Raw genomic sequence first — 21,311 nt, forward strand, 5'->3', positions numbered from 1 at the left:
CTAGAAAAGTTCCCCGTTTTGCTAATACGTTTGCTACTGTTAGTGGAAGAAACAGCCATATTTGAAAAGGTTCTGTAACAAGTCCCAGAAGCAGTTAGCAAAACTTGGAAGATTTCCCTCACTTCAGCACAGGTACTCTGTGTTTTTCTCACAGAAGTCCACACGGGCTTCATCATTCATAGTCACACCTCTCAGCTAACTGAGATTCAACCTGGTTTTGTTGCTCAGATCCAAGCATGTGTCCTGGACAGTTATACGTAAAAAGAAGTATAACATAGGAAGATTGTTGTATTTTAACAACATGAAGATTGCATCCACAGACCCATTATGCTGAGGTTAAAATTACTAGTGGAATTAGCAAATTATCCAGGCCCTGTTTGCTCTTAAAATGTCAGTGTCACACACTTCTAGCAAGCTACTAAAATGACATATGATCCTTTGATCAGTGGGGAGTAGCAGCTAAATTGGGCAAAGAATTTTAAGAGTAATTTCTATCTTACAGCAATTTCAGAGAGGACTGTGAATTTTGATCCTAATCTCTTCCTAAGAACATCTGTCTTAATCTCATTAGCAACATCAGTGATAGAAGAAATGAGAGAAGTGATAAAATGTGATGTGTAATAAAAATTCTAGTATAAAAGCCAGGTTATAAAGGGAGGTTTTCATTTATTTCCTGGGGTGAGAGGGGAATGAATCTACATTCCTTTCAACCAGGATACTCAGTTGTAAGTACCGCAGTCACACGGCCATGCTTTCTTACAGCCTGTCCCTCTTTAAGGTGATGGTGGTGACGGCAGTGGCAGCCACAGCAATAGAACTCACTCACGATAGTCACCTTTGGGATCTGCATTGTTATTAGCTGTGCTGGTGAATAGAAAGTGTGCACAGACAGAACCACGGCTGACCTTTGTGTAAGCCAAGCACGCGAGGCGGCAGACTGCTGACATTGCTCCAGCGTCCTTCCTCACGGCTCCCGCTCATCTTAGCAGCCCACACAGCACAGTTCTGAGGTCCAAGCCTCTGCTGCTGTTGCTGTTTTGCTGTTCCACTTTTCTGTGTGACAGTTACAGGGCCAGGCACAAAGTGCTTGAGTAGAGAGAAGATCTTTAATTGTAACCAACAGTTAAATGTGACTGTGTTCGTACCTTGCATATGAAAGACCAAGTACAATATGCTTGTTTTAATTGAACTTTTTGAACTTTTGATAGTTTTTTTCATAAACGTGTAGTTAGCATTATTGAGGAGTGGAGAGATAACCAACTTAGATACATAAATATGTTGCAGAGTAGCATGCCAGCTAAATCAAAGTTAGTTCAATAGTGGCGAGGTTTTGATAGACACTAACCTTTAAAATTAAAGTATCTTTCACTTTTGTTGCGTTCTGGTGTACTGAGAAAATTTTTATCATATTTCTATGGAAAAAGAATTACAGACTTTTTTTTAGGAATTCTGTTGTACCCTTTACATTGTAATACTTTCCTTAAGGTGGAATAATACCAGGACTTGGTGTTGTTCTGCTTAGGATCCCACCAGGTGAAGAGCTGTTTCTCATCGGAAGGTCTGTCCAGCCTTCATATACAATGGAGCATGGACCTGGATTCTAAATTAGCAGTTCAAATGTTGTAAGAAACCTCAAAGTACCCCCTCAGCGGTACTTCTTTTTGTTTTAAGTTTTTTATTCTTAGCTTTGTTTTTGTTTTTTGAGTCAGGGTCTTACTATGTAGCTGTGGCTAGCCTGGAACTCTCTATGAAGACCAAGCTGGCTTCAAACTCAAAGAGACCGACTGCCTCTGCCTCCAGGGTGCTGGGAACAAAGGCCCAAGCCACCATGCCCAGCCTAGCTGTACTTCTTTGTGCTTCCCTCTCTTACCACTTCAAAGAAATCTTTTGTTTGTTGTGAGACACAGTATTCTTAGGTGGCCCTGGTTGACCTTGAATTCACTATGTAGCCTAGGCTAGCCTCAACTCTGAGCCTGTCTTCCTCCTGCCTCAGCCTTCTAGGTGCACCAGGTATCCATCACCATGCCCACCAGAAAGTTACATTTTTGTTATTGTTGTTGAATTATTTTATTTATTATTTAGCAAAACAATTTCAATTATATTTGCCCTTCACCCCCCAGCTGGCTCCATTGATGTGACCTCCCATGCTGGCCACTGATTCTAATTAGACTGATTAGTTTGGGGTATTTGTTGTCACCTGATTTGTTAACTCCGCAGCCACCTCCCCAAACCCGCACTCCAGAGTAACACTAGTCCTTTTTCCCCGCCAGTTCAGTTGTTTTTAAATGTGTCTTCTATTCCTTCAATTTTTCTTATTGTGTAAGATAAACACTGTTATATTTCCAGTAAGATGTTGTTGTATATTTATGATGCTGTCTCCTCATGTGCACACGTAGGCGGCAGAGATTTCCTGTTTGGTCCCTGTTATTTCCACATGACTTTTCTCATTGCACATCAAAGGATCTGAGTGCCCTGGTTCTCTGAAGCCCTGCTTTAGCGTTCAGTCACTTGGCACTGACTCTGTGCCCAGGACCGTGTGTGTCTAGGAGTAGATGCTGCTGGACAGCACGGCCCGGGGCATGTCAGTGCGAGTGCTCACATCGGATAGAGAGCTCGCGTTTCAGTGCGGTGTCACCTCAGTGTGCTCTGTCCGCTCAGATGGGATCATGATTGTCCCTCCCAAAAAGGATGAATTACATTCATCTAGTAACATTTATAAAAGCTTTCAAGTCCCAAAGCCATGTTACCATCTGTTCAAAGAACATACGTACCCTGGATGTTTGTATATCTGATTGTATTCAAGTCACTATCATGTTCCTGTGAAATCCTTAAGACCTTAGAAAGTAACCACTTCATTTGTACCAATCTCCTGAAATAAGATTGCTTCCATCTTAAGTCTGGAAAGGGCAGGAAAGCTTGAAAGAATCACTTTCTTGCCTCTTGTATCCATTTCTGTCCTAGTGAGTGGAGAGAAGATAAACAATTAATATAAAGTGATCTGTGAGTCTTAGAAGATATACTGAATTAGCTTCCTTGAGTCTTCTTTACCATTTATTTACCTGTAGTTGTTGTTGAGTGGTTGCTACAAACACAGGAACATTTTTCTCCAACCTAACATGAGAATAATTTACCACTGTGGGGTTTGTCAGCGAATTCCTGGCACCATGTGTTTTACCTGTTCCTAAAGTTCCTAATGAACTCAGCACGTGAACTCACTCACCTCTTTAAGGAGTCATCTTTCTTCTTCAATTGGGAGTGCAGCTCCGTGGTGAAGTGTTTCCTTGATAGTGTATGCGTGGAGGGCCCAGGCTCAGTCTACAACACCCATAGCACCTTCCCTCCAAAAGATACTTTTGTTTCTTAAAGTCAAAGATGGATGGATGGATGGATGGATGGACTGACAATGGACAGATGGATGAATAGAGATAGAGAGGGAGAAACACGTCAGTATATTTTCTTTTTGGAAACAGCCTTAGAAAATACTGGTTCTATTCACATTTCTAAAAGAAGAGCACTTCACATATAGAGAAGCCTTTCTTTTAGGCTTCCATGAGTCCTGAGCATTTTTTCGGCATCTTGGCTCACTTGGACGGTCCATACTTTACAGTAAGGCATTTTCCTCAGCACATCCTTCAGTTTTCCTGGAGTGCAGGGATGGCGTGTTCTGTGAACAGCTGCTCTTCCAGATCTAAACTTGAAAAATCTCCACTATAGGAAATGGCTGGCCACTGAGTGGCATCGCCCAGGTGTTCATTCATAAGTAAATATTTATCGGGAGATATGAAGCCTTCTCTTCAGATTTTTTTCTGTAACTTCACGGTTAGATTATTTGCCTTTTAAAAAACACACTTGAACATTCAAAGGCATAATTTCCCCTTGTTGAAAACAAACTTGTTCTTTGGGGTGTCTAGATGGACACGAGCTGGACTGCTTACAAGCCAACCAGGAGTAGTGTAGTCCACAATTGTCACTGTCTTTATTATAGGAAAATAAGATCACTAAAAGCCAGGGCATGTCATAGGTCTGTAACTCCAGAACTGAGAACTGGCTGTAGAGTCTGAGGAAGCAGGTTTGTACCTTTCTAGGTAGAAACAGTGTGAGGCTCCTTGTCCTTTTAACTGTCTCCAGCTGATTCTGTGCTGGGTATTTGGGGGACCTTTGCAAGGCTTTTGTTGTATCACGTAAGAAAACCCCGACGACTGAAAGCTCCTTGGATGCTGGAAGCCATGCTGCTCCTCACTCAACTGGTAAAAGGGGACGGATGTTATCCTGAAGTGATCTTCTGAGAATCCGCTGTGTGGAGTAACTGGTTATAGAATTGAACTCTCTGAGGCCCGAAAGAATTTCACTGCCTTGTCCTTTGTGTGCGTGTTGTCTGGTGTCACTGATCTGATCCAGTTGGCCACCTTACGCCTTTTTCTCCTTTCTTTGTTTTGCTAGCCAGGTTTCCCTTATCCGTCCCCTCATCACCACTCCGGTCTGATCTCCTCTCCGAGCAACTTTGAGCACATCTATCACATGACTGTCAGTTCTGCTGAACAGTTTCTCTCTCCTGATTCCATAAACCCTGAGCACCTCCCGTCCCTGCGCTCTGCCCCTGGTACACCACATTCTGTGACTCTGAGGGTATGAACAGCTGAGTCCGGGGCTAGCCTTCACTAACCACGTGTGCCTTTGCTAACCACTGAAGGCGTGCCTTGAGGAGTGGCTGCCCTTTCCTCCTGAGCTGGCAGCTTCAACTACCTTTTGTCTTCTCCTGTTTATCCTCCTCTTCCTCCTCTTCTCAGCCTGTCTTGTTTCTTCTTCTGAGGGAAATATGGAGGAATACAGGGTTTCTGTTCTGTTAATCCAAAGCAACTTTATAGAGTATGATCTTTGTTGGAGAGTTTTCCAAGTATGTTATTTTCCATTCTGGATACCATGTTAAAACAAAAACAAACAAAACCAGCTACAACTGGATCTTTATTCTTTTAAAACAAACATAAAAGGGCTCCTGAATTTCTGAATTTTTTAATAGCTCTTTACTTATAACCACTTCAGTCCTGAACTCATCCCTGGATGAGATTAAGGTCTGTGTAGAGCTTATCCATAGACCTACCAAAAGTCTCCAAAGCAATGTTATAAATACTGAGAAAGTAACAGGAAAAGTTCTAAAGTTAAAGTCAGTTTTTACAAATCTTTGAGTTATTGGTGTGGATTTAATTGCAACCAACACCCAAGATAATAAAACTTAAAAAAAAAAAAAAGCTGCTGCCCCTAAAGAAGCATGGTGCCCCTGGTCCTGTCATTCATCCCCACAATGTTGTTCCATTGGCCAGGCATTGAAACGGATGTTAAGCAGAGTATCTATTTTATCAAGTAATGAATTCATATATGAATTTCAAGGGAAGTTAGTTTTATGGGTATTAAAATATTTGGGTTATACCATGCAAACTTATTTTCTGTAATGCCCCCAAGTTAGTAAAATAGTAATATCTATTTTTAAAATTTGTAATATAGTAGTTTTCCAGTAAGAACATTAGAGGGTTAAAAGCTTATTTTTGTATTAGCAAATTATTTTAAATTGTTTTAAATGTCACTGACATTAAATTATAATACTCTCTGAATGTCTTACTTGACAGAATTACTGTAATAAAATCAGCCTTAGTTTGCTTGCAGCAGGAAGGGGACTCCAAGGAATCATCCAGTCAGTCAGGACCTTCCTGTGAGAGAACCTGCCTGCCCCAGCCAAGCTGAGCGGTGCCTTTCTTAGCATAGCTTTAACCAGAGAGTCCAAAGAGCTGGACTTCTTGTTATAGTTCAGTGAAGTTTGTATCATTGACTAGATGATTTAGCATTTTAGTTTTCAGTCTCGGTTGCTGACATATTTTAGAAGCTTGTCCTCAGTCGTTTGTTCTAGGGTAGGTTTATTTTAGAGCAAAGAGTAGCAACCCCTCTTAGCTTCGAAGTGCAGCTGGGCCCCGGCAGTTCCTGTCTCCCCGCAGCCCCTCTTGGCCATGCTTGCTCGTGTTGCTGTGTCTCATAAGGTTGTCCTATGTGTGCAAATGCTAGGCTGCCGCCGCCTTGGACTGCCGTGGCTTTAATTCTTTTAATTTTCCTGGATAAAATAAGGCAAACTATTTTCTTTAAACAAATAACACACAGAATTACATGGACTTTGCAGATCTGGTATAGGAACCAAAATAGCAATGTTGAATTGGGGACCAGCGAGCCAGCCAGCCTTTAGCGTGAGGACATCTTCGGATGGCATTGATGTTTGGATTGTCTGCTGTGGTCTTCTCTCAGGGCTGCAGGTGTGTGGGAAAGCCCCATGCTGCAGACACACCCAGAGCGTCACCTCTCAGGGGTGTCAGTCACATGGGTAACTGGGCAGTGGGTGTCCAGTTCTAGACCTTATTCACGACCAAAACTATCTAACCACATTCACTACTAGATTTCCTGTTGCTTTGTTCTTTTTTTTGCCTCATTTCATAGGTCTTGTTTTAAATTGTTTGATCTTTGGCATGTTGTAGCAGAGACAGCTGTGTTAGCGTATGGGTCAGCTTAGTGAGAATTAGAAGAATTGGAGGCCTGCGTCATGGCTCAGTGGGTAAAAACGCCTGCCACTGAGCCTGACAATATGGATTTGACCCCCAGAACCTACAGTGAAGGAGAGCACCAGCTCCCAAAGCTGACCTCTGACCACCCACAGTGGCATGCATATGCTTATGTGTGTGCACAATTTTTTTAAGAATTACTACCATTTATTGGTTCCCAAAAAATATTATTCTTCCCAAATTATATAAAGTGGATTCCGTGTCTTTAAAATTTATACACAAACCAGTATGAACTAAAGTGTAGTATCATCTATGGAGAGGATCGTAATCTGAAATTTATTAATCACCAGCTGAATTAATCTAATGCCTGAAGCAGGAAATGGGAGTTGCAGATGTAATCTAGTCATCTGTCCAGTAAATATCTTCAGTGCCTATTTTATGTGCTGGAGCGAAGTGTTGGTCATAATTTTAGTCAGTATAAGAAATAGCATATCACCTAAGGAAACAGCGCTGGAAACAGTCATGAACTGTATGCTTCCTGAGCAAATGAGCAAGCTGGAGCCGCACCCCAGACAAGGCAGGGTAATTCGGGATGAAGGAGTGCCTTCCCACAGTGTTCTCTGTCTCTCTGTGTTCCAGAGGCAGACGTGAAGACATGAAATGAAATATGTAGAACATGGCCTGATGGTTCACTGTGTCTCAGAGAGAACACTTGCCTGGCATGCGTAAAGCCCTGAGTTCATTCCCCGGTTCCATAAATGTTTGGGAGGGACCAGAGGTTCTAAGCCATCCTTGGCTTACGTAGACTAGCCTGAGCTAAGAGAGGAACGGGAGAGAGGAGGGCAGGGAAGACAGGGGCTTGAAGCAGTCGGGCCTTTTTTCTTGCTGAACCTTGAGGGAGCATTGAAGTGAGCTCGACCCTCTCGACCCTGACTAACGGAAAGCCTCAGTCACGCCACCGGAGAGTGGTGCCCTTTGTGGGTGCCTTTCTCTAGCTGATTCTCTGGACCTGCTAGAAGAAGGCCACGTTTCCCGGCACCATGTGCTGAAAGACTTACTGGTCTTGAACCAGCGAGGTGGGCAAACTGGTATAGCATTTTAAAATACACTAGTTCATTTTGTGTTCTGTGGCACTGAGAAGAAGTGTGATAGGATGGGGGAAACTTGGAAATCTTTCTTTGGAAAAAAAGAGGGGTGCTGAGGAAAGGGCTGCTTGGGAAAAAGGCTGATGTGCAGGCTTGGTGAGCAGTGTCCAGATCCCCGGCACCCATCAAACAAGCTCGTGTGCCGAGAGCCCTGCCAACCTGTGGGAAAGAGACAGCTGCAGACTAGTGGGAAGGCGAGGGCTGGTACCTGAAGGTTGTCACCTGACCCCTGTACACGCGCACACGCACGCACGTGTGCACACACGCACGCGCGCACACACCACAAAAACGTAAACATTTAAAAGAAAATGTGGATAGGAAACAGCAAATTGTTAGTAGTGTCTGGTGAGTTAACAGAATTGGCTTCCTTAGGTTTCTTAAGTAAATCATCTCATCTGTAGTCAAAGATGTCCCGTTATCTGCAAATGTCCACGTAATTCTGCACTTCGCTCTTAGCTAACTATATAACATTCTCACAACCAAAAATCTGTTTTTTGGTAAGTACTCCTTGGCGGGGGTGAGATTCCTTTCATGCCAGGGCTTCAAAGTCCTGCTGGTGAGAAAGACTGGGTCCTTGTTGCTCCCCACGCTGTCTCACTTCGTGTCTTGAGGATCAGAGTGAAAGGCAGAATGTCTGCACAAAAACCTGTGTTTCTCTGGCTGAAGTCTCCGCCTCTCTTGTGTCTTAGAACCCACGTCCTCAGGAAAGCCGGACAGTATTCAGTGGCTCCGTCAGTATTCCCTCCATCACCAAGTCCCGCCCTGAACCAGGCCGCTCCATGAGTGCCAGCAGTGGCCTGTCTGCACGTAAGTGGCCAGATGGGAAGAAGCTTTGCTAAGTGGTCATGGTAGGGAGGAGGTGAGACCACAGAGAAAATGTGTCGCTTGGGACGGCTGAGTTACTTGCCCGGGAGCAACTTCTTAGTCGAGCTGATGGGGCCCCTTGTCCCCCTGGATGGAAGTAATCACTGATGCTCACAGCAGCATGCCTAAGTGTGCAAGAATATGCACAATCTCGCCGAGTTCATTTGGGGCTGTGGTGGTTCCATAATGGCTTATGGACGGACTGTGCATCAGCTTTGAGCATCTGGCAGACCCCATCTGTATGCTGACACCTGGGACCCCAACAAAGCTTTTCTTCACTCCCATACCACTGATGGCTGAGAGGAGCTAACTGCACTAAATCCACTTTCCTAAGTCCAAGTCTTTCAGTCAGAAAACTTGTTCATTACGCTGTACTCTTGGATTGTCCTGATACCTTTGTTGTTTAATCAGTGAACATTGGTTTCTGGACTGTTCTGTTTCCAGGCATCCTTAGGTTCCGTTGTGCCATATTTGTTACTGCAGCCTAGCAAACGCCCACAACTTAGAAACACACGAGACTGAACCGGCTGGCTGGGGCAGCACAAGGGTCTGGAGTAGGAGAACAGTGAGGGTCCAGCCTGGGCCGTGGACTGAGACCCTGACGAGAAAGGGAAGCGGGGTGGGGAAGAGAAGCGGGGGAGGGAGACAGGAAGACTAGACAGACACTAATTTATTATCTCACATGGCTTCTGGGAGCCTTTCATAAGGCTGCACTCGACTCAAAGCCACTCTCCTGTGGCTGGAGACTGCAGCCCAAGCTCAGCCCTGGGCTTGCAGGCCGTACTTCTGCACTAACTTGGTTGAAGGCTCCCTCCTCATGAGATGGGCCTTGCTGTGTGGTGGCGAGTGGGTTTGCACTGACTTCCCCTGAGGAGCCAGGGAGCTGAGGGACAGAGGCAGGAACAGAATGAAAGGCAGGCGGAGTGTGTGCTAGACAGTGTCTCTAGGAGATCTCGTTCCTGTGCAGGGCAACAGTCTAGAGCCTGGAGACAGCTGTGATGTCACCATGTGTCATCACCACAGGGACCAGAGTGGACATGCTGCTCAGCACTGGACTCAGCACATGACTGCTGTCTCTTCCTGGGAGGGACCACATGTTGTCTGACAACAGAGAGGTGCCCACTTGGGAAGTGGCCTCGGATAGAAGAGCATTTTCAGGAGTCTTAGTGCATTTGCAGAAGTTGAACATTGAACGTGCCTTGCTATCATCTCCTAAAATCATCCTGAGCCAATGTGTAATGCAAAACCCAGCCAGTCGGAAAAATGGCAGTCACTGTGTTAACCTTTGCATGGTGGAAGCCAGGACTGCTGGTGGGTTTAAACCATGGCTCCGGGTCACCAGGTTGAGAACTCCGGTAGACTAACCAGCATCCATGTGTGGATGGCTATTACCCTCGCTCAGGTTGATTTACCTCAGAATTACAAACACTGATATTAATTTATGTAACAACAGTTCTGAGCAGACCATTCCCGCCCTCCATTCATGATAAAGGTGGCCTTCATAACACCAGCATGGCTCCAGTCCATTCTCATGGGCTGCTGCCGTCACATGAATTTGCATGGAACTTCAACAAAAACCCACTTGTCTTTCAGGGACTTTGGATTTGTTAGTGAGGATTGTGGGTAATGATGGGGCCTAGGATGATGGAGATCTTAGAGTAGCTGAAGTGAGGTTCAGAGGTTCATTCTAGGCAGTATGCAGACTACAGCCTAGAAGTGGTCTCACTCTCCTGCCAAGGCCCTTAGCGCAGTTGGTGGTCATAGCCAGACATGCAGTCACTGGGTGACATTTTTGTCAGATTCTTAATGTAAAAGGCATAAAATCAGCAAAATGATGAAACAGTCCATCTGTAACTTACAGTGCCCTTGGCCATTACTGACACTTGGTAAATAGTTTTCTTAAGCAGAAACTAAAGCTGGTGAGGGCCGTGGAGAGCTTTGAGTGGGCTCTAACAGTGCTCCTCGGTCTCCAGAGGCCCCTTCTCGTCTCCTCTTGCTGTCAGGGATGCTGGCCGCCTTGCTGTGTGTTCATCTCTAAGGTGTGCTCACAAAGAAGCTCCATGGCCTGCTGCTCTTGGGCTGAGAAGCAGGAGCGCTTCCTCGGGTTTCCTTTGAGAGCTTCTGACAGGCAGTGTTTGCCTGGGGACAACTGGGTGCTGGGAATGCTGCCCCTCTCCTAGGAGCCTGCTGGGGGTTCCACATGGCCTGGGGAGGAGTACAGTCCAAACAGCAGCCAGAGGGCGAGCGACCGCAGCAACCTTCAGCACTGGGCTTCCTTCCTGCCCCTAATGAGGGGTGGATGTCTTGTCCTCCCGGCAGCCTGCACACTTGGTACAGGAGGGGTGGATGTCTTGTCCTCCCGGCAGCCTGCACACTTGGTACAGGAGTGGCCTCTTCCCAATACATAGCTCTTCCCAACGCTGTCCTGTAGGGTCGTCAGCCCAGAATGGCAGTGCACTAAAGAGGGAGTTCTCTGGAGGAAGCTACAACACAAAGCGACAGCCCATGCCCTCTCCCTCCGAGGGCTCCTTGTCATCGGGAGGCATGGACCAAGGAAGTGACGCCCCCGCCAGGGACTATGATGGAGAGGTAAATGGGTAAAAGGCCGGGGCTTGGTCCAGGCTCATCGCCACCTTGCATTGCCTCTGAAGGGCAAGGACTGTCACGTGCGTGCGAGCTGCGCCTTCCCAGAAGCTCTAAGCTTCTAATCTCTTGAATGAAAGGCGACCGTGGTGTGTGTGTGTGTGTGTGTGTGTGTGTGTGTGTGTGTGTGTCCCCGTCCCCGTGTGTCCCCCCGTCCGTGTCCTCCAATCATCTCACAGAGGGTCTGTGCTGACAGGAGAGAAGGTGGGGGTGTGGGCACTGGAGGGGGTCTAGAGGAGCGAGTGTCCTCCGGAGGGTTGGCCCTCAGCTGCTCACTCGTGCTTTGTTTTGCAGGACTCCGATTCTCCAAGGCATTCCACAGCTTCCAACAGCTCCAACCTGAGCAGCCCCCCAAGCCCCGTTTCACCCCGAAAGACCAAGAGCCTCTCCCTGGAGAGCACAGACCGCGGGAGCTGGGACCCGTGAGCCCAGGACCGCGCTGTGGCCACAGGCAGGGACTCTGCACCGGACAACGTGCCTGGCGGCGGCAGCGTCGCCTTCCGCGCTACTGCGCTGAGGATTCCTCCGCAGCCAGGCCCGCTTTCCCCTCCCCCTCCAGGTAGCTTCCGTAGACAGACTGCGCAGACGCAGCGCCAAGAGTAGACAGGTTGTGGTCTCACCTCTCACCGTAGTCCTCACGTAGCGCCCAGCAGCCTCCATGAGCGTCAGCCCGACTGTTGCCAGGAATAAATCCTCACGACTTAAAACAATGCATATTTTACTACAATACAGAGTTTAAATAAATACATAAATGTAGAAGTTAAATACTGAATGTATATAGTCAAAGAAGCATCTTGTGTTCGATGAAAGATGGATGCGTATATAAGAAAGATCATTTAATTTAAAGAAATGTGTTGTTTCTTGTCTGTTTCCCAGCTGAGTCATATACAGGGTAGAAAGGCCTCCAGTGACATTTGTAAAGAGATCAGAAGTCAGGGCCCCGTGGTATCTGTCCCCAAGTGTGGGCAGCTGAGATCATGGGGAAATCTAAGGAATGTTTGTTTGGAGGTTGGTGCCATTGGTGGGTGTGACCCGGACACCACAGGTGGCGTCGAAATCACTCCGAGGCACACTTGCCTCCCAAGGCATTTCTTTCTCTAGTGATGGATTTGAACATGTCCCCCTCTTACTATATTTTGATATCTCGCACAGTTGAATGTGAAAGACAATTCTGTCATCTTCTGACCCTTCCTTCCCATCGTAAAGGGCACAGGGAGAGAGTCATGGCTTCTGAAGATCATCTAATAGTTCATGTAGCTGGTTTTTTTTTTTTTTTTTTTTTTTTTTGTCCTGGCCAATTCCTGTTCCTTCCTAGGTTGCAGTGAGTCTGTCTGAACTGGGCACAGCTTCCCAGTGAGGAGCCTGTTTGGTTAGGGTAGTTGTGAACTTCCTCACACGCACTCCTGGGGGAAGGGCTTCTTTCTCCTACTAAATCATGTGAAACCTCAGAAGCATGGGCTTGAACAGCCTTGACCAAATATGCCTTCCCATGTGAGGGGACCGTGGAGCCTGTGCATAGGCTCAGGGGTGCTGGCTGCCATGGGTTGTCAGCCAGCCTCCATTCGGAATACCTGCTGCTGTACTTGTCCAAGAAAGCAAGATGGAGACCAGAACTCATCTCGACCCACGTTTCACCAGCTGAGAACACAGAAAAAAAGATGGAGACTACAATATCCCGTGCAAATAAGGAGGCCCCGCCACTCTTCGTTTTCACCTCTTGGGGGTTGAAAGAGCCACTATTTCCCCCACCTTAACCACACCTAAAACAGATTTCCAAAGTCGTAACCTGCCTGGCATGCTGGCACTTGGCACAGCATGCTGCCAGGCCCTGCGGGCCAGACTCCCGAGGTGGGCTGCCTTCCGTAGGAGGTTAGAGTTCAGGGAGGGGAACAGACGGAAACACATCTGGTAGGGTCTTCTTCAGCAGCAGCTTTGACACGTTCTAGATTCTCCACTGGCTCAGACATGAGTGCATTTCATCTGGGATGGGCATTGTGTCATTTTAATCCGACTCGTTTTGCTTTTGGAAAAGAAGTATCATAAACATATTTGTGTACATCCAGAAATAAGGGTCAGATCTTGAGTTTGGTCAGAGCCTTGTTGTTGTTGTCTGCTTGAACTTGGCACTCGGCCTGATAGAACTGGCCGCTCTCCCCTCAGTCCTTCCCTCTCTTTCCTAGGCAGAAAATCGACCAGGCCGAGACTGACAGGACTCACCCTGAGCCTTTGTTTGTAGCTTTGGCAACCAATTGCAGATTTTTGTTACTAAGGTGCTTGTTTGTAAAAGGACCCTTTAGAGTCACGTCTAACCCTCTGAAGTCCAGCTCCATTGCAGTGAGTCCCACCCCCACCCCCCACCCTGTGTCCCCTGTGGATTGGATTTCCCCCTGCAGTCACAGATCCAGGCATCGTAACAGCAGCCCTGGCCCAGAGTGTGGGGTGGGGTCCTCCTGATGACCACGTCTGACTTTCCCCAGCCTTATATGCAGTGTTCCTGTCCGGAACTGTGGAGGAGGAGGAAAGATGGTGGACAGGCTTCCAGGGGACAGAAACAAAGGTCCCTCAGAGCAGTGGATAACAGAGGCAGAGAAAAGGCCTGTGGCCCTGCTGAAAATCACTCCCTACCCCATGCAAGGTACCTGAAAGTGTGGAGCAGCAGGGATTGATCTCTAAATGGGAAAAAATGGCATTCAGAGCCATTTCTGGCAGTGTCTCTGGTTAGTACTTGGTGCTATGTCCAGCCCATTTGCTATTGGCCCTTGAATTCTGGCTAACCTGTTATGTGGGTTCGGGATAGGTATACAAATATATTACAGTTTTGGTTTTGGTTTTGGTTTTTGCCAAACCGAAAGCCTTCCTGTCAATGATTGCTAAAGCAGATTTCACTTAAAGTATCTCTATTTGTGTCCACACTCCCTGTGCTTAGCCATTTGCGTTCTTTCCCAGTGCGCACAGCTTGAAGACTGAGGGGATGACTACAAATGACCCATGTGGCTTTCCTGAGAATTCCCATAGCCAAGCTGAAAGGGAGCATCTGAAATCCCTGTCTTTCCCACCAGCCCTTCCCTCCGCCTCTTCTCTTCCATGTTAGACTCCTGTCATTCTAGAACGTAGTGGCCACATCGATCTCTAAGAAAGCTGGCTGGCTTGTGTGGAACCTCAGGGATCATTAAGGAAAAGCTAGAGCAGAGGGCAGACATCTACTCCCACATGCAGCAGCTCACATGCAGCCTTGGCAGTGACCACAAACTCGGTTCTCCCAGCTCAGTAGACCTAGCCAACACGCCCTGCCCACAACAACGGGCACACTTACAACAGCGTGACTCCCCTGTTGCGGGCCATGCTTTGCCCAAGACCGCTGGCCCTATCCAGTCCCACCTGGCCAGCCCTGCCCCTTTCCAACCTGGCCTGGCTGCACAGCATCTCACTTCACCCTGAGTGGCTCACTCCTTGTTGAACCCTTCAGTCTTTGCAAGTCCCGAGTTCCCTGTGGAGCCCTGCTGCAGTGAGGGGGTCTCCTGCAGCTCCAGCATCCCATGGCCCCGTCGCAGGGACAGCGTTACAACAGGGCCGTACTACAGTTTCAGGAGACTGACTGCCACACGTCAGCCTCGATGCCACTGAAGACAAAATGACCTGCCTTTTTGTTTGATAGTATAGTGTCATTTATTTTATAAATTTTTAGGATTTTTTTCTCATTGTAATATTATTGTACAGTTTTGCATGGCCTAGGTGTAATTTTTGTTTAGACTATGATGCTGACCAGTGTGTGTGGAAGGGAAGATACTGCTTTGGCCTCTTATCATTCATTTGGTTTGGTTTCATCCCTTGATGTCTTAGGGGACTTCCTGAGAGCGTGTCTGCTACCAGACCATGACATGGATTCTTTTGCACAGAATTATTTAAGGTGGGATAGTAAAAAATGTAACAAAGAATTTCTCACCAATATTTTATGTTGGTGTCACCTAATTAACCAGACTTTGATGTACTGCAATAAAATAAGGAACTGTTAGGACTGAGTATTTTGTCTTTTTCTTTCCCTGTGTAAAGAGTATGAGGAGTTCCTGGCTCGCTGGTCCCTCCTCCGGGCCTCTTCTTTATATACCCAGAGGGCACAGGTCAGTTCGCTCCTGGGGTTTGACCTGGGACTTTTTAAGTTGCCCTTGGAGCTCAGGTGAGAAGAACATTCAAATCCCTGGAAGTGTTCGGCTCCCTCCCTTTAATAAGAACATCTCAGTCATTGCTTTAGGCTGCCGGGCCCCACTCGGAAGGCACTTGAGATTCAAGGTTGTCTGGAGTGAAGCTTCCAGCTGCCTGGAAGCACTGGGTCCCTGTTTTGGTGAGTTACAGTGATGGAGCTGGCATGCGGGGAGTCACTCAGACCCCTCTGGCCACTGGGACTCTTGCAGATCCCAAGGTTACCCTGGGCCTCAAAGGCAGCATCTTGGAGACAGGACTTGGCAAACTTTCCACAAAGATAGTCTGTGACATGGACAAGAGCACCATGGTCCAGTCAAACTCCTCCTTAAAAGGCACAGTGAGCCGTTTGGTGCAGGGTGGTAGTCAGCCAGGCCTAGTCAGGGCAGATGCAGCATGGACTTGAAGGGCACACTGTTCTGTCCCAAGTCCCACCTCTTAGTGCCTGCTCTTCTCCAGCCACTGGACCCGCAAGCTTGTTTTCTCTAAACTGCCGAAGAAGCCTAGTGGCTCAAACTTGTGATCCTAATTACTTGGGAGGCTAAGCAAGAGGGTTACAAGTTCGAGGCCTGCCTGAGCAGCTTATTGAGAGCTTGTCTCAAAAGTGAACAGGCTGAGGGTACAACTCGGTGGTAGACCACTTGCTTCACATCTGTAAGGCATTAGGCCCAATCCCCGGTGCCAGTGAAGCCCTGAGGTCAGAGACAGGAATGCAAAAAAATCCATGTCTGCCTGTGTTGCCACGTTCTGTCCCCACCAACAGCAACAGATGTTCTGGAGCAGAGACTGTACAGGTGAAGCCCGCCATCCAGGTCATAAGTGGAGCCACCTCATTCCCAGGGTCCACAGAACACATAGGAAACGGTAGTCCCCAACACACTTTATTGGACGTAAGGGTGTGAACGTGTGATTACAAGACATATAAACAAACAGAGCCTGTGATGATCCCCTGGTGCGGGGTAGTAACTACCTCTCCTGGAACATGCTGGAGCCCGCTGCTCCTTCAGTGGCAGCCCTGCTTTGCCCTTGCAAAGGATCTGTTGTCCATGCTGAGACCCAGCTAGGGTGGCTGCCCTACTGTCCTGAGCTGCTAGTTCCAGGCCACAGGCTGGGGTGGCCAAGGGCAGGGACACAAGCTCACCCAGAAACACACAAAGCTGCACTCTACAAGGCCAGCTAGCCGTCAGTCTTGCTTTGCTCCATGTTCTGGTGGACACACAGCCTGCCTCTTTGGCTGGACAGTGCAGAAGCAATGGCGGGTCTCCACGCTGCTCACTCCCTCCTCATGGAGGCCGTGGCTCCTGCTCAGCACCTCCCTCTGCCTGGCCGAGCCTGGCCCACGCCCACCCTACTGCATCCCGGACTTCGCCCTGCAGTAGTTGCTGTAGGCTTCCTCGAACATGGCCTTGCAGGGGAAGCGGGCCTTGAGCTTGGAGCAGATGAGGAAGGACCCGCCCATCTTGCGGTGCAGGGAGTAGGTCTCCTCGGGTGGAGGGATGAGGCGGTGCTTCAGCATGACGGGGATCAGGTTATGGATCTTCTCGGTGGTGCTCTGGGTGCCGAAGTCAAAAGGCTCTTCTGAGGCAAAGGCTTCCCCCAGGATGAGGATGGCATCCAGGTGGGCATCCTCCATGGCCTACACCAAGAAGAAGGGTGGAGGTGACCTGGTTAGAACCCCCCAGCCCCAGGTCTGGAGGACACCAGAGAGGTGACAGGATGGTTTGGGTCCCATAAACGGTACCAGGTACAACCCCAACCCTCCAGACCAGGCAGGCACAGACCACTGACAGCTTCCATGTGAGCCAGGGTGGAGTGCAGAGGCCTTCGCTCCTACACTATTTCTGTCTTCCCAAAGTCAAACTACAGATCCAGACGAGGCAGGGCCCGCCACTCTGAGGACAGTGCCCTGCCAGGCACGGGACGCGTGACAAGTACCTATCAGCAGAGCACTGAAGGGACAAGGGGCGCCCAGGTGGGGACTGATCCTGAAGCTTGGAATGCACAGCCATCCTGACGGTGCACTCAGGTCAGGGAAGGTCAGCTCCCAGTAGCTGCTGGGTGAAGAGGCTCTAAAGGCCTGGGCACTCGGGCCACCCGAGCAAGCCATCCCCTGCCTCTTGGCGGCCAGGGTGAGCAGAGCAGGCAGCACAAAGTGCTGACCCTAAGCAACACGGTTGTCTCCACTCTGCACATTTCCTACAGAATGCCAGGTTTTCAGAATGCTGGGCATAAGGAGGCCTCCAAGAGCAGCTGGTGCTCAGGTACTAAGGAAAGACAGCTGTGTCTACAGGGAGCTGGGCCTGGACCTCCCTCCCAATGTTAGCCTGGGTGGCTCACTCACCTTGACCTCATAGCCAGTGAGGAATTTCATCTCTATGGATTTCTTCAGCACGGCCTCCCTGTCCTGGTCAGCAGCAGCCCGGATGACCTGGGCAGAAGAGAGAGGCTCCTGCCCTACTACAATCCTCTTGTGTGCCTGCCAACCCTTGGCCTGGCATCCACAGCCAGTTTGGGGGACCCGACAGGCTGTGGCCAACTCCAGGAGGCTCTCCCACACTTTGAATCCCCAGCATTGGCTCTTGGCCTCTGAAATACGCGGGCCAAGGCTCCATTCCCGGTCTTACCTGAATGTAGAGGTCAGTGAAGGATCTGTCATATTCCCGAGTTGCCCCGAAGTCCAGGAGAGCCACCTACAGATGGAGATACGACACTTATGGCTCTGGTGAGCAGAGAGAGGAGGGCCACTTCCGGTCTGAGCTCCCAGGGCTCTGCGGAGACCCTCACGTGAGGCTCAGCTGGGGCTTACCTTGTGCTGCTGAGGGTCGTAAAAGAAGTTGGACCAGTTGGGGTCAGTCTGCATGACATGGAACTCAAAGAGCTCCCTCAGACACAGCACCAAAATGTTGTGGCAGATCTGGGGACAGGGTAGGAACCTGGGTCAGGTGGCACTGACTGCTTTGTGGCCTCCCAAGTCTTTGCCTCCTGAATCCCACCCCAACAGGAGGATGCAGTCATCACCCCCTTGTCCAGCCTCCCCAGGAAGGGCTTAGGGTCTCTGTTGACATCATCAGGTGCCCCGCACAGCCTGAGCGCACCTCATTCCGGACTTCCTGGCTCAGCCCTTCCGCCTGGTCCAAAGGGAAGCCTGATATTAGCTCGGTGGTCAGCACATGGGGGCTGCACAGCTCATCCACGATCTCAGGCACGAAGAAGAAGGGGTGGTCCTTCAGCAGCTCCCTGTGTGGAGACAGAGTTCGCATCCAGTCTGGACCCTCCACGGCGCCCAAGTGGAGAGCCCACCGGGAGGAAACCTACTCTGCAGGGGGGAGGATGTGGCCACACCCTGGCCCCAGGGCCATCCACCCTTAGAAACAGAGGAGCCTGCCCCCCGAGTACCCCTCAGCCTCCCGGGGCCCCCTAAGAGCCACACCTGAACTTCTTGGCATAGGCAGCTTCCCGCTGGTAGTCACACTCCAGGGCAAGTTCCCGCCTCAGCACATCAATCAGGTGCTCAGGGAACAGGCCTGTGCCAGAGAGGGGCATCAGGTGGGACGGGGACATTCCCAGAACGCCACCCACCCGCCTCGTGTCTGCAGCCCAGCCTGACCTTCTGGAAGCATGTTACTCATGTTCAGCACAGCCATGAGGTTGTTGACGTCACTGTTGATGCTCTGGGCCACACCAGGGTACTGCAAGGAGAGAAGGGGGGGGTTACCTGGGGAGGCAGTGGGGCAGGCTGTCCCTACCCATTAGCTTCCCAGCCACCTGGGGCCAGATCCTTGAATGAAAGAGCCAAGACGCAAACAAGGTTGCCATGACCTGACCTACCGCCACCCTGCTCTCCCTTTTTCCTTACTCGACCCCCAGAAAAAGCAGCTGGTCCCAGCATAGGCCGTAACGGCCATCCTGCACCAAGATGGCTAAGACACAGCTTCATCCCCTCAACTTGTCACCTAGCCAACGCTCACCCAGCGCCAGATGCTGAGGACAGAAAGACAGGGGGTCCCGGGAGACATGGGAAAGGCCCCACCCTCCGAAATCCTGTGTGGACAGGCGCACACCACACAGGGACATCTACCTGGATCTTCATGGCCACCTCACGGCCACCCTTCAGGCGGGCCAGGTGCACCTGCCCTATGGAGGCAGCTGCAAAGGGCCGCTCCTCAAAGTACTCCAGCTTGTCCCTCCACTGGGGGCCCAGGTCATTGTTGAGGGTTTTCTGGGAAGAAGACAGGAGCAGGGCCTGGTTATCTGGGACACCCTGATACGCACCCAGCTTGGTCCTTAGACCCCCCACTCTTTCCCTGCCCCACCTCGAGCAAACCTCACCATCATCTGCTTCAGTGGCATGAAGTCAGCGCTTTGCCGAACCCGCTCAAAGATCTTGGCCAGGTGAGGGTTGATGAAGGCATCATCTGGACGGCAAGAGAGGTCGGAGTGGGGCTTCCATTAGGGAGGGGTGCGCACAGGCCAACAGGCTGCCCAGGTACCACTGGACCCAGTCGAGGCAGTAAGCCCACCCTGTTCTCACACCCTGCCCTCCAGAGCCGTCGGGGAGCCCAAGACCCCCCCAATGCGGCCCCTCCCCTCACTCTGCCGGCCCAGGCTCCTCTGAGGTCACACACTGGTCCCCAAAGATGAGCTGTAAGCTCCTCCACTAGCTCCCAGTGAGCAACACCACAGGGTGACAACCTCTTAGAGCTTCTCAAGACACCACCCAGAGGCAAGCAGCATGCTCTCGGCTCCTAGTGAAGATGATGTCCCAGGACTGCCACAGCAGATCTCCTTCCCACACCGACCCACTCCACCTCCCACCACTGCCCACACCTCGGCACCCACGAGCCGGGGCAGGGCGGAGCCCTCCACTCACCCTGGATGCTCAGCATCTGGCCCAGCTTCAGCGCTGCCCCGCGCACCTTGCACAGTGTGCTCACAATGCGCTCTGCATTCGCCTCGGACAGGAAGGGGCTGGAGTCCAGCACGGCCTTCTTCCCTGAGGGGCAGGGGGGTCGGCACACATTCAGGGTTTAGCAAGGATGCCTGGGAGAAACTTCATGATGCCTGGGCACAGACACTCGGCCTATATACACAACTGCTGGGTGTCCACAGAAACAGCAAGGAAATTCAAGTCCCCATGCACCTCCTCCACAGCCCTCCTCGGCCGGGAAGATCTCCCCTGCTAGGGGGGCAAGTCTGGCAGGAGGGCTGGGAGACTCCTCAGCAGTACCTAGAAGACAGGAGCCAAGCCTCCACCCTATCTGTCCTGGCTGAAGGGTCTCTGGAGCACTTGCCCCACGGGTCCTAGCTGCAGGAAGAGCTCCGTCCTCCAGGGTCAAGGACAGCAGTCTTTGGGCATTGTTTCTCCCCTCTGCCCCACAGCCTGGCACAGCCAGCTGGCTCATACACAGGCCCTCCCAGTACACAGGGTGGTGGCACCAGCTGGGTGATGACTCCAGGGAGCTGACAGTGCCAGATGAATTCTGCTGCCAGCGTCAGTGCAGCTAAAGAGCATCATGGCCTCTGCCCACAGAGCGAATTACCGGGGGACAAGGTAGGAACCGGTCCAAACAGGGGTCTGACTGCCAGATCCCTCTGTCCTCCCCGGCTCTGGAACACTCAGGGCTTTTGCTACCTTTACGAGTTGTTGGGTTAGAGAAGCCCTGCTCAGCACCTGGCAGCTTCTTCAGCACAGAGCCACAGGCCTGGAAGGCCAGGGGCAGATGTGCAACAACTGCCCTTGCAGGTGTCAGAGGAGCTACCTGGGAAGGAGTGTCCAGACATGCTGAGGGCTTGGACTCACCCCCCGGCTGAGACCGGAGGACAAGATACGCAGGGTAGGAGGGCCACTCCACAGCAAGTCTGGGCTGCCCCAAGGCCTACCTACAACCCTGGAGTAAAACCAATCAGTAAGTGAGCCCAAAAGGGA

The 21,311-nt window shown here is 50.1% G+C and overlaps 2 protein-coding genes across 25 annotated transcripts in view; one reads left to right on the forward strand and one right to left on the reverse strand.

The window, feature by feature from the left end:
* The window catches only part of Cdc42bpa (CDC42 binding protein kinase alpha), a 211,874-nt gene extending 196,674 nt beyond the window's left edge, over positions 1-15,200 (forward strand). For 11 of the 21 annotated variants that reach the window (XM_076548060.1, XM_076548065.1, XM_076548068.1 and 8 more), the window contains 4 exons: positions 4,441-4,626; positions 8,371-8,488; positions 10,977-11,134; positions 11,483-12,038. In XM_076548060.1, the coding sequence (XP_076404175.1) occupies positions 4,441-4,626; positions 8,371-8,488; positions 10,977-11,134; positions 11,483-11,614 (594 nt within the window). In that variant the 3' untranslated portion in view covers positions 11,615-12,038. Of the gene's footprint in view, positions 1-4,440; positions 4,627-8,370; positions 8,489-10,976; positions 11,135-11,482 lie in introns of all 21 variants that reach the window. The other 10 variants (XM_076548064.1, XM_076548071.1, XM_076548072.1 and 7 more) reach the window with 2 other exon arrangements.
* Positions 15,201-16,253: 1,053 nt separating this feature from the next.
* Coq8a (coenzyme Q8A) overlaps positions 16,254-21,311 on the reverse strand; it is a 29,794-nt gene continuing 24,736 nt past the window's right edge. For all 4 annotated transcript variants that reach the window (XM_006974193.4, XM_006974194.4, XM_076548080.1 and 1 more), the window contains exons 6-15: positions 20,256-20,378; positions 19,715-19,800; positions 19,464-19,604; positions 18,993-19,074; positions 18,816-18,909; positions 18,481-18,622; positions 18,192-18,299; positions 18,010-18,075; positions 17,727-17,813; positions 16,254-17,021 (exon numbers count right to left, since the gene is read on the reverse strand). In XM_006974193.4, the coding sequence (XP_006974255.1) occupies positions 16,734-17,021; positions 17,727-17,813; positions 18,010-18,075; positions 18,192-18,299; positions 18,481-18,622; positions 18,816-18,909; positions 18,993-19,074; positions 19,464-19,604; positions 19,715-19,800; positions 20,256-20,378 (1,217 nt within the window). In that variant the 3' untranslated portion in view covers positions 16,254-16,733. The remainder of the gene's footprint in view (positions 17,022-17,726; positions 17,814-18,009; positions 18,076-18,191; positions 18,300-18,480; positions 18,623-18,815; positions 18,910-18,992; positions 19,075-19,463; positions 19,605-19,714; positions 19,801-20,255; positions 20,379-21,311) is intronic.

This window comes from Peromyscus maniculatus, chromosome 11 (assembly GCF_049852395.1).
Source record: "Peromyscus maniculatus bairdii isolate BWxNUB_F1_BW_parent chromosome 11, HU_Pman_BW_mat_3.1, whole genome shotgun sequence".
Classification (NCBI taxonomy): Eukaryota; Metazoa; Chordata; class Mammalia; order Rodentia; family Cricetidae; genus Peromyscus; species Peromyscus maniculatus.